This window comes from Boleophthalmus pectinirostris, unplaced genomic scaffold (assembly GCF_026225935.1).
Source record: "Boleophthalmus pectinirostris isolate CB_2022bp ecotype Guang Dong unplaced genomic scaffold, ASM2622593v1 HiC_scaffold_21, whole genome shotgun sequence".
Classification (NCBI taxonomy): Eukaryota; Metazoa; Chordata; class Actinopteri; order Gobiiformes; family Gobiidae; genus Boleophthalmus; species Boleophthalmus pectinirostris.
The window spans coordinates 968,001-984,920 of NW_026571175.1; the positions used below are offsets into that span (position 1 = coordinate 968,001).

At 43.2% G+C, this 16,920-nt stretch overlaps 1 protein-coding gene across 2 annotated transcripts in view; it reads left to right on the forward strand.

Moving 5' to 3' along the window:
* Positions 1-15,667, forward strand: part of LOC110156521 (MTSS I-BAR domain containing 1) — a 21,170-nt gene extending 5,503 nt beyond the window's left edge. Inside the window, exons 4-12 of one of the 2 annotated variants that reach the window (XM_055157544.1) lie at positions 125-209; positions 2,296-2,387; positions 2,560-2,634; positions 3,755-4,008; positions 4,152-4,259; positions 4,826-4,920; positions 5,059-5,230; positions 7,342-7,591; positions 8,663-15,667. In XM_055157544.1, the coding sequence (XP_055013519.1) occupies positions 125-209; positions 2,296-2,387; positions 2,560-2,634; positions 3,755-4,008; positions 4,152-4,259; positions 4,826-4,920; positions 5,059-5,230; positions 7,342-7,591; positions 8,663-9,141 (1,610 nt within the window). In that variant the 3' untranslated portion in view covers positions 9,142-15,667. The remainder of the gene's footprint in view (positions 1-124; positions 210-2,295; positions 2,388-2,559; positions 2,635-3,754; positions 4,009-4,151; positions 4,260-4,825; positions 4,921-5,058; positions 5,231-7,341; positions 7,592-8,662) is intronic. The other variant, XM_020920721.2, reaches the window with a different exon arrangement.
* The last annotated feature ends 1,253 nt before the right edge of the window (positions 15,668-16,920 follow it).

The window sequence follows — 16,920 nt, forward strand, 5'->3', positions numbered from 1 at the left end:
TTCCGTCCTGCTCCTGTCTGTGCTCCAGATTGTGTTTTTACATTAAAGCTTTATGACTGACTGTATTTATCTTCGACTCTTCATGTTTGTAAATGACTTTTTTACTGTTGTTTTGTTTTTTCAGGAGGAACGAGGGACCTGGGCTCAGCTCTGACCAAAATGTGTTTGCGACATCGCAGCATCGAGACCAGACTCAGACACCTGTCCATGTACGCACCTGTCACACACTGAACGCACCTGTCACACATCATACGCACCTGTCACACACCAAACGCACCTGTCACACACCGAATGCACCTGTCACACATCATACGCACCTGTCACACACCGAACACACACGTCACACATCATATGCACCTGTCACACACCGAACGCACCTGTCACACATCATATGCACCTGTCACACACCGAACGCACCTGTCACACATCATACGCACCTGTCACACATCATATGCACCTGTCACACACCGAACGCACCTGTCACACATCATACGCACCTGTCACACATACGCACCTGTCACACATCATACGCACCTGTCACACATCATACGCACCTGTCACACATCATATGCACCTGTCACACACCGAACGCACCTGTCACACATCATACGCACCTGTCACACATACGCACCTGTCACACATCATACGCACCTGTCACACATCATACGCACCTACAGAGACCATGATCCTTTGCTCTGTTTCTGTGCAGACTACAGAAGAAATAACTGTTATTAATTATGACAGAACCAAGGTCTGCTGAAGGAGTAAAAAAAAAAAACATATTCCCAGGAGATTTGAATACTGTTTATTCCCTTCACTTGACATGCACCTGTCCAGATCTGTCAATTTTAGCAATCTCTCCTGAGCCCTATTCAAACTCTCCTTACTGTTAGCAGTACAAGTCTGTACAAGGCTCCGCCCACAAACCTACGTCACCCATGCTCCCACACGACAGTTCTCCATAACTATACAAAAACATGATACAAACCTGTACACAGCAACTTGACAAACCTGATGTGATGCGTAAGAGTTGCATTAGCAGGATGCATGCTGATGGTCGTGCGTTGCGACACAGAGAGTCTGTGTTGCCTTGAACCTTCTCCACAGAGCGTCTGCGTCGACAGACGTGCACCGACGCAGACAGCAGGGAGAAGCGACCATAGACTTTATAAAACAAGTGGACTAAGTGAATGTGACATCACAGGGTTCAGCGCCGCTCAGATGAGGCTCGTGATGCTCACGGTTACCAGAGTCATTCTGGAGCCAGGCTCTTTTATGAATAAGATTTTTTGGACAGATAAAATAGTGAAAAAAAAATTCAGGATCATGTGTCACGGGTTAATATGAACATTTTAAGACCAAAATGACGAGGCTCACAGCAGCAGGTACAGAGAGAGGAGCCACAAGATCCTAATGCAGGGGTGTCCAAACTTTTTTCATCAAACGCCACAAATCTAAACACAGATGAAGCAGAGGGCTGATCGAGGGTCACAGACTGGTGCTCAGTACAGTGACTAATTGAAATATATGCATGTTTAAACATGCTAAGATCCTTAAAACCCTTAAAACCACACACTAAATATTAAATATTAGCTTTATCAAGGCAGATTTTAAAAAAACTTGCAGTAAAAAGTAAATTTTTAATTCATGCAAGGTAATTTGGACAAATTTGACCCACGCATTTGACCCACGGGCCATAGTTTGGACATGCCTGGCCTAATGTAAGTCAGTTGGAGCCAGAGTCAGAAGATCCTCCTGGAGCACTTCCTGTTTGGCACGTGGCAGCTAGCACGTGAGCTCTGTCCACTCATATATACAGTCTATGGAAGCAACACAGACGATAAAGGCTGTGATTGCTCCTCTCTACCACTGCTCTACAGACAGACGTTTCCTTTTTATTTTCTTTACACGAACACCAGTTTTAAATCATCGCCTCCTAGTGTTGTGATGGTGAATTACTTTGCAGTGCATAGACTTCGACACAGATCTATAATTCAAAAACAAAGGCAACAAGGCGACGGTGACAGTGTGTGTTGAGTCACAGAAACACAGAACTATAAAACGGCCTTTGTGTTGTGATGTCACTCTGTAGGGGGAGTGACTTAGTGCTGAGAGCAAAGGGAAGACTCAAAAATGAAAATGAAATTTATAAAACATGTTAACATGTTGTTTTGGGTGAATATAGCATGTTTTAAACTATCAAAGGTAACAGTGATCTACATTTGTGATGTGTTATAATATAAGTTTTTATGAGACCAAACCAAATGAACTTGAGTGTAAAACTTCTTGGTGCAGGGTGTTTGTGGACTGTCTCATAAACCCTCTTCAGGAGCAGATGGAGGACTGGAGGAGAACCACCAACTCCCTGGACAAGGACCATGCCAAAGGTAGTCCTGGTTCAGTCCTGGTTCAGACCTGGTTTAGTTCTGGTTTAGTCCTGATTTAATTTTAGTTTAGATCTATCTAGACCTGGTTTAGTCCTAGTTTAGTCCCAGTTTATACCTGGTTATTTCTTGTTCAGACCTGGTTCTAATGCTGGTTTCTCTCTTGTTTCCCCAGAGTATAAAAAGGCTCGTCAGGAGATAAAGAAGCGTTCTTCAGACACTCTCAAACTGCAGAAAAAAGCAAAGAAAGGTTCAAACTTTCCTCACATTATCTACACACAACAGGAGTCTAACCTGCACCCTCCTCGTGACAGGGAGGACAACCTCTCTGCCATAGCAGCACACTCCTCTCAGAGAGTTCAGGAGTCCAACCATAGTCTATATACATGAGCGTGATTCAGGTCCATTGACTCTGGTTCCAGTTCAGTTTCTATTGAAAAAACTTGGCCCCTGTCTCTGTAACTGCTGCTGTCAGGCTCCTCAGTTGGTCTTACAGTGGCGGTTTTAACCCAAGTCTCGTGAACCCCAGGTGCATGTAGACTGGGTTTTTTCACTGTTTTGTCCATAAATAAAAATATGAACATTATTAGCATTTAAGTAACATTTTCACTGAGGTCGCATTCACTGGTTACATGCTGCTATTTCGACATGCGATTCAAAACGTTTATTGTCAAATTTCCATATGAACATATGAAAAAATGAAATTATGTTCTCACTCTCAAATTCCAAATTAAATAATAATAATTTAAAAAAAAAACATTGACGTCTAATTGTCGGAGTAGCTGCATTTTTTTAGCATCCCACTACTTCGACATTTTTTTTTCATTGTTGGAGTAGCGGCACGTTACTATTTTTCAAACAATCAATTTTTCCAACATGAATAATATGCTAGCCGCTTGTTCTATAGCTGTGGTAGTAAACAGTGCACAGTACATTGCAGACGCCAATGCAGGTTTTTGAATATTTTGTTAAGCGTAGAATTAACTAGCCATTAACTGCAAGTGGTGTGTAGCTGATCTGATCCTCAGTGTGTCACGGACTGGGTGTAGTCCAATGATTTATTACCCGTTTACATACTATGCTCCCCAGTCCTGAGGAGAATAATTTGTATTAAATTGACCTAGCCTAGTAAGCGAGAGATGCTATTGGGCAGGAAGGGCCTTTACCTTCAACAGCCTCACTCCTGATTGGCTCTTTGGTTACTATGATCGCAGCTGGAATTCCAAATATGGAACTGGGCTCCAAATTTGCCCCTGCCTGTCTTGATGAGCTTCATTTGACTGGAGCCATACGCTCTGGGTGATGTCACACTCACTTGATCCACTTCTTTATACAGTCTGTGAGTCTAACCCACAACCTCCTCATGACAGGGAGGAGACAGGATAACCACTCTGCCACAGTAACACAGGGAGGACATGCACACTCAGAGATGGGGAGTCTAACCCACAACCCTGTGGTGTGTTGCTCAGTGCGGGCAGAGCAGGCGGCCCTGGACAGTGCGCTTCAGCTGGTGTCGGGTCAGTACCAGGTTCTGGAGGAGGCTGAGACCTGCGCCGTGAGGAGAGCCCTGGTGGAGGAGAGGGGGAGGTTCTGCTGCCTCGTGTCCATGCTCCGACCCATCATGGTACGGCCTAGAGATAGACCGCCTTTAGTCCTGGTTTAGTCCTGAGTTAGTCCAGGGTTAGTCCACTTGGTTTAGAGAAGGTTTGACCTGTGTCACACTCTACTGACTCGTATTGGTGCATTAAAAATTCTGGTGTGTTTCAGGATGAGGAGGTGTCTTTACTGGGAGAAATGTCTCACCTCCAGAGTCTGAGTGAAGACCTCAGGACCCTGAGCATGGACCCCCACAAACTGCCCCCCTCCAGTGAGCAGGTAACACCCTAAAGCAGGAGCTATACAAAGCAACTACAGTCTCAAAGCAAGCACTGCAAAGAACTCTCCCTCTTTTACCCTTTGACTTTACTACTAATAAAGCCTTGCACTTGTAAAACACCACACTGTTGTTATTCTGACCCCAAACAGCTTCAGATCTTCTATGAGCTGGATCTCTCTGCTCATTTCCTCTCACTCTCTGGCACTTACATATCTCTGTTTCTTAGTGTCTAGGCCTGTCACAATAGAACATTTTGAAGAACGATATATTGCTACAGTTAAATACTGCAATAAATGATCATATTAAAACTACTTGATGCCACAAAGCAGGAGAATCCCAGTGAACCGGTTTTAAATAGACAGTATCATTAAAAGGCCTGAACTGCAACAAATAAAAAAGAAAATGAAACAATTATTCCATAGAAGCTGCATCATTTTCCCAAGGACTAAACCAGGACTAAACCAGGACTAAACCAGGACTAAACCAGGACTAAACCAGGACTAAACCAGGTCTAAACCAGGTCTAAACCAGGTCTAAACCAGGACTCTGTTTGTCTCTGGTCCAGGTGCTCACAGACCTGAAGTCCTCAGACTGCTCCTGGTCCTTTCAGAGTCCACCTTCATCTCCAGGCTCCACCTCCAGGAAGTCCAGCATGTCCAGGTCTGTTTCCATGGAGACACTTCCTCCATCCAGGACAGAACCAAGACTAAACTAAGACTTAACCAGGACTAAACCAGGTGTAACCCTGGTCTAAACCTGGTCTGAAGCTGGTCTAACTCAGGTCTTTTCTTCCTGTAGCTCTGTGAACAGTGTGAGCAGTGGAGACTCGCGCTCTTCTGGCTCTCCTCACTTCCGGTTCAGATCTGGTTCTGGTCCGGTCCAGAGCGGCTCGGTCCGGCTCTCCTCCGTCTCATCCCATGACTCTGGGTTCAACTCGCAGGACTACAGCTCCCGAAGCCCCACGGCCCTGGTATGTCCCTGCACTTGATCCTGTATGTATCATTCACTTTGCTGTGCCTTTGTTAACATTATTAATAGTTTGTACAATCATAAACAAAAGAAAAAAATAAAAATAAAAAACTGTCATCTTTAAAAAAAAAAGAAGATCAAAACTAAGAAATGAAGTGATTGTATTTCTGTTAGAGGGGTGAGTGTTTGGAACATCCTGAGTGATGATATAAAAAAAAAAAAAAGTCTAATACTGTAGAAACAGTAAAAAAACAAAAACAGTATAAAGCATTATATTTTGAAAGATATAGAGCTCTGGAATGAATAAATTATGCATTAAATTTATTTTATTTATATAGCGCTTTTCTAAACACATAAAAATGCTGCATAAATAATACAATTAAAAAGAGTATCCTACACTGTGCACAAAGTTCAAAATTATACATTTACAATGGGAATAGGAATATAATTTAGCAGATTTTAGTTATTCAGCACAATACATACAGTCTAATTCACAAGCTCCTCATAGCCTCACAGCTGAAAGTTGGAAATCTTGATCAACGTACATAAAAACAATAAATGTGTCAAAGGCATTTGAGTTAAAACATGTGGTAGTAGTCTAATCACAGTTGATGCATGTGAGAAGTGAGAAGTGTTTGGATCGATGGTCTCCAAACTTTTTCCTCTGGTGAGCTACTTTTACCAAACAAAAATGCCAGAGGCTGCTCATTTTAGTGGCTGCATGAAACAGATGATTATAAGAAAGAGGGCGAGCGTTTGGTTACAGTTAGACACCAATAAAACATAAACCATTGTCCATTTATTAGTTAGTATTAAAGGCTTCAGAATGATACAGTGGTAGTACAATGGTATAACTCAGAAATCCCCTGGAGAGCTATTTCAATGTTTGAGGTCCAAGATCTATTTACTCCAAGCAGATATTTACAAACTAACTGTTGAACCTGAATATTTGAGAGAATGACCATTTCTGACAATAATCTCACACTTTTCTGAGTTTTCATGTGGACGGTGTGGAGTCCCATATATGGTCACAGACCAAACGTGATCTTTTTTGCCCCTTCTTTTGACCCTCAGTTCTCCATGTGGGCACAGAGTGAGGCTGTTAAAACAATTTTTACTAGAGAAACTTTGGCATATTCTGATTAGTTTAAAGTTACTTCAGCCTGAACCTTTTCGGTCATGATCCATGGGGTTGTAGTCTATGTTTTGTTTTGTTTTATTTTGTAGTGCTGCAACATGACCAAATAAACTACTAAACTAAACTTTATATCTCTTACCTTCAACAACCTCTCTCCTGATTGGCTCTTTGGTCTCCATCAGCTCGATTTGGAGCCAAACACTGTGGGGGTGGGACATCACCGTCACTTCATCAGTGTTGCCATAGTTACTTTGAAATAGTAATCTGACTACTGACTACTGATTACTTCTTTAAAAAGTAACAAGTAGTAAGTAAGTAGTTAAATTACTGACTACTTGCTTTTAACAGTAACTAAGTTAGATTACAAGTTACTTTATTAGTTACTTTCAGCTGCGGCTGATCCCCCACCTCCTTCTTGAAGACAGACAACACTTTGTCTCCAGCACAGAGTGAACAACCAACCTTTATGTTGCCATCCTTCGCTGAAATCAAATCAAAATAATGTTTGTATTTCCAGCTGTAAAAGTCGTCTCTCTCCCCTCCAGTGTTTACATCTGACTCATGCCGGAGCGGAGATGATGACATCATAGGAAACGTGTCACCAGAGACAATTTATACGATCTTTGGGATCACATAACCCACGTCACCAAAAAATTAAAATAAATAAATAAACTACGTCACCCTGAAATGCAAAAATAGTAACGCACACTGTATTAGATAAGTAACTTAAATCTGACTACTGGTTTGGAAATAGCACTGTGTCAGACTACAGTAACGCGTTATTAAGTATCTAAGCATCACTGCACTTCATCTACTTCATTATAGCGTCTGTGGGTAGATCGGCGCAATGACGTCTTAAATACAGAGATTAAAAATGACTCAAACATGAATCACTCCAAATCCAACTTCAGAGAGTCAGTGAGAAGAAACTTCTAGAACATGGTCAAAGCTCTGAAAAGTGTCTGTATCTTCAGCCTTCAGTGAGCGCTCTGAAGAGGAGCCGCACTGCAGATCCCATCAACCACCACAGTGATGACATCACTGCGGGGGAGGAGCCTCGAGCCCAGCGCCATCTCACTGTCCAGACCAAGGAGCACAGGGACCCCAGGGAGGAGCTGGTCCAGGCTCTGGCCCGAGGACTAAGCCTGGACTCTAAATTGTCTTACAGGGACTCAGCCTACAGCAGCCAGACCCACACCCCCTCCTGCTCTGAAGACCAGACAGGTACTGAACCAGGACTAAACCAGGACTAAACCAGGTTTGAATCAGGAGTGACCCAGGACTGGACAAAGACTAAACTGTCACGGGTTCGTCCGAAATAAATGTAAAAATTATGGCTCAGTCAAAAAACTTCACTTAAGTGGGTTTTTATTCGCACCACAGCTCCAAGTGCAGAGTGAAATATTTACAGTGACAAAAAAAAAAATGAGGTGGTCGACAGAAGTATTTACAAACATATGTACACTAATCACTTACAGTTGCAGCACCCACGTAGTCAGGCCAAATACCAACTCCCAAATGACTGGAGCTCCCTCCTTTTATACCCCCTTAGCCCCTCCCCCCGGGCTAACCAATTAACGAAAATGGGGTTTTAAGGAATTAACATAAGCAAAATGGTATTGAGGAACACAAATCAACTTGGAAATAAACATAATAAAAATAACTTAAAGAACCCCTCATAAGGTTAACATAAGTTTCATTAAACAACTTCAAAAACCCACAAATGACCCCAAATAGACCACAATGGTCGAGTCCACGATCACATGTCCCCCTTGAGCGCGCCACTATGCGCTATTTAAAGCACAACCAGGAAGTGCCTCGGTTTGGCCCTAAACTCAAGAACGGCGCGGAGGCTGCTGCAGGTAGGAAAGCAGCGTCGGTGTCGAGTGTGCACCTCGAACGCACGAGCCGGGAAACCGTTCAGATGTTGGGGGAAAACAGGACCGCGAGACACACGAGCTTCCTGCATAAACCAGTCTATCGGAGCTTAGCTCCGCAAAACGGGGAGGGAAGGAAGCGTCGTGCTCTTTGGCCAGATGCAGACGCGCCAGTCGGGAGATGACGGGGCAACACAGGCGCTCCGTCACATAAACCAGGACTAAACCAGGACTGAAATAGAACTAAACCAGGTCTGAATCAGGAGTGAACCAGGACTGGACCAGGACTAAACCAGACTTGAATCAGATCTAAACCAGGACTAAACCGGGACTGAAATAGGACTGAACCAGACCTGAACCAGAACTTAACCAGGACTTAACCAAGACTAAACCAGGACTGTATTTTCTTTCTCTCCAGGCTCAGATGGAGATAACTTCTCTGTAAGTTCTGAAGCCGACCCTCAGACTCCGGATCAGGAAAAGTTTGGTTTTCCTCGGAATTCCGACCAGTCCCTGTCGTACCGGAGACTGTACCAGACCAAGTGCACCTCCTCTGCTCCAACACCAGGGGTCGCCACCATCCGCCGGGCTCCCTCCTCCAAACCTAGCCTCCGAAGGCCCTCTCTGGGTCTGAACCTGGGACTAAACCCTGGTCCCGTCAGACCCCCCATGATCCCGGTCAAAACCCCCACGGTCCCGGAGGCGAGGGGAGGTCCAGAGCCGCCCAGCCCGCCTCCGCAGCCCTCCGCTCGGGTAGAGGCGGAGCGACGGGCCCCTGTGCTGCCGGAGCTCCTGGAGGAAACAGAGACGGAGGATTACCTGGTCCTGATCCGAAGAGGAGTCAAACTGAAGAGAAACCGCGACGTGAGGGACCGGTCAGCGCCGTTCATTCACTGACCGCAGGAAGTCTGACATGTAAACGGTTTAAATGTGCTTAGGACGGAATATTCGGAGCAAGTGGCAGTGAGAAATTAGTCGGGAAAACTAAATTTGACTATTGGTTAAAATAAGATGTTGCTCTGTTATGAGGAAATTCTCAGCCAAAAAACGTCAAATAGAATTGAATGATTGATGCAAATTTGGAGACATCCAAATATAAAATATTATCACCAAGTTAAACTAAACCACCTGGGCTTAGTTTTTGGGTTACATGTGGGAGTCACAGTCTCCACCAGAAGCCCTGATGAAGCGGCCTGGTGGGCAGCCAAACATCCACTGGTACAAAGTTAAGTCCGTTTGAAGGGAAGGAAACAGAAAACCACATGTAACGCATTAAAAGATGTTCGGACAATCAGAGGCTACGTTCAGACTGCAGGGGTTAATGCTCAGTTCAGATTTTTTGTGAAATCCGATTATTTGTGAGATCATTCACATTTCCATTTAAATGTGACTTGTATGTGATCTCCAGAGTGAACTTTAAACGCCCCAAAAGTGTCTCACATGTGCACTGGAGGACACGACCACGTCACACACAGCGAGCGTGCTCTGTGTTTATGGAAGTCGCCTAAACTCTGAGTTTGTCTCCCAAAATCCGGTCCCGTTTTCAGTAAAATGGACAGGTGACGTGTCCACGGCCGCTTCATTTGTTTGAGTCTTTAGCCTCCTTGTATTTGGCTCGCAGGCTCTTTATTTTTTGTTGACATTGGAGTCGGTCACTTCTTTTCAAAAAACGCCCGGTTCAGATAAGACCCCTCCAATTTAACCTGAAGACAGTGATCCCCCCTAAATATGAATGGACTCACTAACCTCGCTTTCCCACTTTTGACGAGACTCTGAGCCTGACGTGTAGATGGATGAATGTGACCTGGTCGTTCAGACTGAAGTCACATGTCAAAGATCAGATATGTATCAGTTTCAGGAGCACATATCCAAGTGTCCTGAGTCACATTTGAAAAAATCGGATCTGTGTGGTTCAGACTGTCATTAAAAGATCAGATACAGGAACATAGGGGCCAAAAAATCTGATTTGAGTCATTTCAGGCTGCAGTGTGAATGGAGCCAAAATGTGGTTCTGATCTTAAGTATTGATCTTTGAAAGTGAAATGTCAAAAGCATTGAGTCTGTAGTTAATCTTTTTGAGTATATTTAAATGTAAGGAGTTGTCTGGTGGAGGGTCTGCCAGCCGCTGTCAGTGCCATGAGAATGTTACTGGTGGGTTTCAGATTCTAGAATGTGATCATGTCTTACTCCCAGATGTAGTCAGAGACAGATTACTCTATAGATTACTTTGTACTCTAATAAGTTATGTCCACATGGTCAGTTCATAAATGTTGTACCTGATCATTGTAAGAGCGACTAGAGAGCTCACTATATCTGAACAAGATTAGTTTTAGCTGCCCCCATCTGTATTCCATGTTATTGGCCTGTAACTGTTATCATGTCATCTGAAACACAGCGAATGCTTTGCCTGGAATGTTCCACAGTGTGGCATTAAACTGATAGATCTATTGATTCAATCACAGGTGTTTTATTGCTACAAATACTTGATGTATTCTTGGTTTGGTGGAGTTGTTGCTGCTTTTGTGCCATATTGTGGAACATTTCAGGCAAAACTCATATCTCCATGGAGAATAGAAGGTTCCATCTCTCCACCAGAAAAGTTACATAGTGTTCCTTTAATATGGAATTTTAGAAACAACAATGAAAAGTCCAGATTAGCAATTTGAACAAAAATCTGGATTAGTTCTGATTTCAACTGTACATTTTGGTCAGTCAAATGTTCTGTTCTGCTAAACTGCTCCCCTGGTGTAAAATGAACTAACACTCCTCTGCGTTTTTAAAGTCACCCCTGAATACAGCAGGATATAGAGGCTTTAAAATAGTTTATCTTTAAGGTTTAGATCCTGCAGGCGGCACTGTTGCAGAATCATGTAAATAGAACATTTAAGTGAGATCGAAAAGTATCGAAAATAACAATATTAAAGATGGATTTTTATGAGAATTTAAACCAACTAAAAGATTTACGTTAATATTTAAGAATGTGTTGTTTAAAACCACACAGTTACAGAGTGCTCTCACAGTGCCAGATTTTATATGCCTTTGATTTCACTTTGTTTTTTATCTAAATAAAGTATGAAATTAAAATAAAAAGTTATAAATGTACAAAAGCATTTAACTTAAAGAGGAGGTATTATGCAAAATGGACTTTTTGGAGCTTTTTACCATGATACAAAGTTGTTCCCTCATCAGAAACCCACCTGAAGAGCTTTTAGAGTCTTCCATGCGTGTTTGACTAATCTAGTGATCTCTCCCAGAGCCCTCCTCAAACCCTCCTTATGGTCACCAGTACGGGCCTTTACAAGGCTCCACCCACAAGCCTACTTCCCCCATGCTCCCACCCGACAAATCTACACAAATGTACAACAACTGAACACAGCAACTACACAAACTTGATGTGATGTGCAGGAGTTTCAGGACACACACTGACTGTGTTGTGATAGTGCTCTGAAGGAGGTGACGTCCCTGTTTACCCGGGACAGTCCCAGTTTTGAGCCTGTGTCCTCTGTCCCAGCAGATTTATACAAACCACTGATTTGTCCCAGTTTTATACAAGAAATGTCCCAAGAGTCCCTATTTTTGACCAGTCTGATCCCTGCCAACAGTAAAGAGACACATGTCATTTGTTTCAGTAAAATGCAGAAAAACTGCTTAAAAATGACCAAAACACACATAAATGTGACTATACTGACTCACATGTTCATCATGAATGGGCCAAGTGCAGAACAGTTTTCATTAATTACGCACTTGTTGTACTTCTTGTAACAATAACCAAAATATCATGATATTGTGTTGTCGAAAGTCTCACAATAACAGTGGACAAAAAAAGTGTCCTATCTACAACTATACCAGCCTCTCCAAAATATCACAATAAAAATGAAACCATGATAATATCATACCGAGAACTTTGGATATCATTACATCCCTGCAGAACAGCCCAAACCAGGGATGTCCCAGTTTTTGTTTTTGAAATAACGGTCACTCTAGGGCCCCGTTTACACGTACACAGGTGTTTTTAAAACTGAGACATTTCCCTTCATTTGTTCTCATCTTTTACACCGAAATGGTAAATGTGCCTCTGAAAACTCGAGCTAGAGTGGAAATTCTGGAAAACTCTGGCGTTTACATGTAAAGTGAGATTATTGGAGTTTTAGGAGTTGACGCGCCAAAAGTACGACCAGTGTTTCCCTTTTGCTCTGATGATGATGAGGATGATGAGGATGAGGATGATGAGGATGATAAAGCATCAGTGGCAATTCTTCTGGTGAAACTCTTTTCATGTGTTTCATTTGCACACACAGCTGATGTTTCATATCCATGACCCAAGACCAATGAGGCTCAGAGTTCAGTGATGTTGCCACTTCTTTAACAGATCTGTGGAGAGGCGAGTCCGCTCATTTATACACCTTTTTCAAGGCATTTTTTAGTCAAATTTACAAGTGTAATGAAATAAAAGCTACAGGTTTGAATCTAATCCCGGCGCCGCCCAGAGGCTCGGTGTTGTTCTGACGGTGCTCGATGGAGGATTTATGTGGGTCGATGTAAACCAAAACTTTTTTGAAAATGATGCTTTGTGCACAATGTTATTTTGGAAAACAGAGGGAGGGAAATATTTGTTTCTCATCATACCCGGCATGTGTAAACACAGCCTCGCTTTGAAAGGAACATGGGTAGAGTGACCAGATTTTCATAAAACTGTGAAACAAATGCAATTAATGAAAACTGTTCTGCACTCGGCCCATTCATGACAAACATGAGTCTGTATAGTCACATTTTCTTTGTGCTGGAAAACATTTTCCATGACTTTTTCATGAGCTTAAGTGAATTTTCCATGACTTTACAGCACCTACATGTGTAGAACTGATCAGACTTTTAGAGCCAAATATGAAATGTGAACTCTTTCCACTCACCTTCTGGTTTGAGATTATAGTTTTTAACATTCTAAATCCTGTCAGTGCATTTACTGTTGTCTCTTTTAAACCAAAGGTGCAGACGTTCTGAAATAATCAGAAACAATCAGTTTAATGAGAAATGAACAGAACACTGTAAAAGAGAGACTAAAATTCCATGACTGAAAAATAACATGTTTAACTTCCATGTCTTTTCAAGGATTTCCATGACCGTGGGAACATTCAGACATGACAAAGCGTTCAGGTGAATAAACAACAGTGACGGTAAAACGAGGAGCTGGTGCAGCCTGAGACAGAACTGACTCTAGTCTCCTGCAGCTACACAATATAAAGTCATGATGAGAGCAGATTCAACAATTCTCATCTAAACTCCACATGATCTGTTCTTCTGACGGTGTCAGCAAGAACGCACAAACCACACCAAAGTCTACAAGAGCCAGAGCACCACAAAAGCTCTTTGAATCACACAGTGTACAGAGCTCCAATAACACCTGGAGTGTTAAACCTCCAGACACTCTGTCCACGTGAACATAAAGATCTGAACAAAACCAGCCAGTTTACCAAAAAGACTCATTCAAGCTGAACCAGGTCTAAACCAGAACTAAACCAGAACTAAACCAGGACTGAATCAGGACTAAACCAGAATTAAACCAGAATTAAACCAGATCTAAACCAGGTCTAAACCAGGACTAAACCAGGACTAAACCAGGTCTAAACCAGGACTAAACCAGGACTAAACCAGGACTAAACCAGGTCTAAACCAGGACTAAACCAGATCTAAACCAGGACTAAGATTGTCAAAATCGAATGTTTTGGGAAAAAGCCTCTGGTTCCTAAAGGTTAACCACTCTGCCGCTGAGCGTGTCTTGCTCGTCGGCTGCGAGTGCATCTCCCAATGTTTGTGAACAGGACATTTTCTCAAAATAAAACATTAATTCAAGTCATTTTCATGTGTATTCAGCATTTAAAGTGATTATCCAGAGTCATTTGAGTGTCAGATCCTTTGTGTCATCACGTCTGTGTCACCTCTGTGTGATCTGGAGGGAACAGACCGAGTGGAACTGATGACCAAACTGGGAGAAAATGGGATAAAATCTGATTGATGATAAAGGAAATGTGGGAATATAGGGCCTAATTAAAAACAAAAACCTTAGAAATGAGGGAACATAAGGCTGAGGGAACACGCTCTGTTCTGTGTTGGAGGAATAACTCATCCAAGTGTAATTCCTCCTCTTTAAACAATGACCCAGTGCCAATCTAACCCCACTTAACCCGCCTCCAGGATCCTTTAGCACACTTCTACTTGAATTCTTTTGATATTGTTTCGCTGGATAAACCGTGACGCTTTTGTAGGCTTTTTAAATGAATGTTAAGCTACAGAAACAACACTGAACCTGGTGTTAGTGTCGAGTAAAACACTGAAATGGTCCAGAATAAACGTCAGGACTTGAAGCTTTTGAATGTAACAGCAGAACAAATGTGTGTGTGGTGTTTCCAGCGTTTGGGCTGATCACTGTTACATCGTCTTCGCCTCGTCGTTAAAGATCAAATGTGTGAACGTCCCAGTGTTGGATTTTTATTGATCTATTTGTTTTTATTTGTTCATTTGGTTGTAAAATGTGCTCAGCTGCTCATGTCACCCGGGCTCACGCTAAAAACCAACTACATGAACTGTTCAGAACCTCCACACGGTCACAGGTTCCATTCCCACATCTAGGGGAGTGTTGTGGCTTTGTTGTGTCCTTAGGCAAGACACTTCAGCTCCCGTGCCTGTAGTGTGAAGCAGAGCAGGCTCACACTTGTCCGCCGCTGAAGCCGAGACTCTGGAGGACGGCTCTCGTTCCAGGTTAGAGGACGCTGCTCCTGATCAAAACCACCATGATTTGACCTCCACAGTGACCTCTGACCCCGCAGCGGAGCAGATCCCTGTGACCTCTGACCTAACAACCCCCGCCTTCTCTCTCTCCCTCTCTCCTCTCCTCCTCTTCTCTTCTCTCTCCTCCTCTCCCCCTCTCCTCTCTCTCATCTCCTCTATCTCCTCTGTCTCATTCTCTTTCGCTCCTCTCCTCCTCTCTCCTTCTCTTTCTCTTTCCTCCTCTCTTCTCTTCCTCCTCTCCTCTCTCTCTCCTCCTCTATCTCCTGTCTCCTTCTCTTTCGTTCATTTCCCCCGTCTCTTTCCTCTCACTCTCTCTCCTCCTCCTCCTCTCTCTTCTTTCTCTCCTCCTCTCTCTCTTTTCTGTCTCCTCCTCTCCTCCTTCTTCTCTCCTCTCTCTCTCTCCTTATCCTCCTCCTCTCTCTCCCTCTGTCTCCTCCTCTCCTGCTTCTTCTCTTCTCTCTCTCTCTCCTTATCCTCCTCCTCTCTCTCCCTCTGTCTCCTCCTCTCCTGCTTCTTCTCTTCTCTCTCTCTCTCTCTCTCTCTCTCTCTCCTTGTCCTCTCCTCCTCCTCTCTCTCTTCTGTCTCCTCCCGTCCTTCTTCTCTCCTCTCCCCATCTCTCCCTCCTCTTCCTCTCTCTCTTCCCTCTGCCTCCTCCCCTTCTCCTCTCTCCTCCTCTTCCTCTCGCTCTCTCTCCTCCTCCTCTCTCTCTTCTGTCTCCTCTCCTCTTTCTCTCCTCTCCCCATCTCTCCCTCCCCTTTCTCTCTCTCCCCTCTTCCTCTCTCTCCTCCTCTCTCCTCTCTCTCTCTTCTCTGTAAATGTCTGTCCTGCAGCATGTGTCTCTTTATAACCTGTTTTTGTGCCAAACAAACTTGTTTTTACGACAGAACTTTGATTTCAAATGAAATGAAGACTTGATGTGTCTGTTACTTGGTGAAGCTGAAGCGCTTTTACGCAAATGACGCTTTTACCCTGAAATGCTCTACATGACTTCAAGCTCTGGTGTTACACAAACGGACTCTCGTGAGTTTAAAGACATGTTTGAATGTTGTTCCTCCTCAAAAACACACCTGGACTTGTGTTTGTTTCACTCACATGTTTGACTAACTCTGTCTACATTTCCAAAGCTCAGCAGTTTCAAGTTCATGTTTTTACCTGTAGTTCAGTCGAGATTGGTGATTCCAAGGGTGAAATGATCCAAATGATTCTTGTGAAGGTGTGTGGAGTTTAAAAACACAGTGGAGCACTTCCTGTATTACTAGGTTTGTTTGTGATGAGGAAACAACATTAACGCTTTAACCAGAACTGAGCAGAGATGAAGTCTCAAGTTTGTGTTTTGAGGACAGAAAAAAGTTGCCAAATTTTTCTAATGTTTTTGCGCCGCTCTGATTTGTGCTTTTGACTGTATTTCAGAGCCACAGGAATCCTGTCGTTCTTTTGGAATAAAACCTCTCAAAGCTTCGTGTGTGTCTGTGGTTCTTACACAGTTATACTTAAAGTTTAAGACCCCCACTTTACTCCTCCGTGAGTAAGATATGACACTGTCAAAGTATCAAAGTCAGACACACATGGATAACCAGTGTGATGTGGTGAGTGTGTCTCGTCTCTCTCACGTGTGTGTCTCTCATGTGTGTACTGTACTTCTGACCTCACACACTCTGCTTCAGCCCTCAGCAGCTCCACACTGTTCTCATGACTGGTTTGTTCCTGAACTCAGCTCTCCAGAGGCTCCTCATGCAAATGTCTGACACTTTGCATGAACAGCTGCAGGGTCCACTGGGACAGCTGCAGGGTCCACTGGGATTTGCACAAAGACCTAAAGGAACAATTTATATTTTTATTTGTTAGTTTTATATGTTAACATTTTGGCATCTACACATTTATAATATGATAATG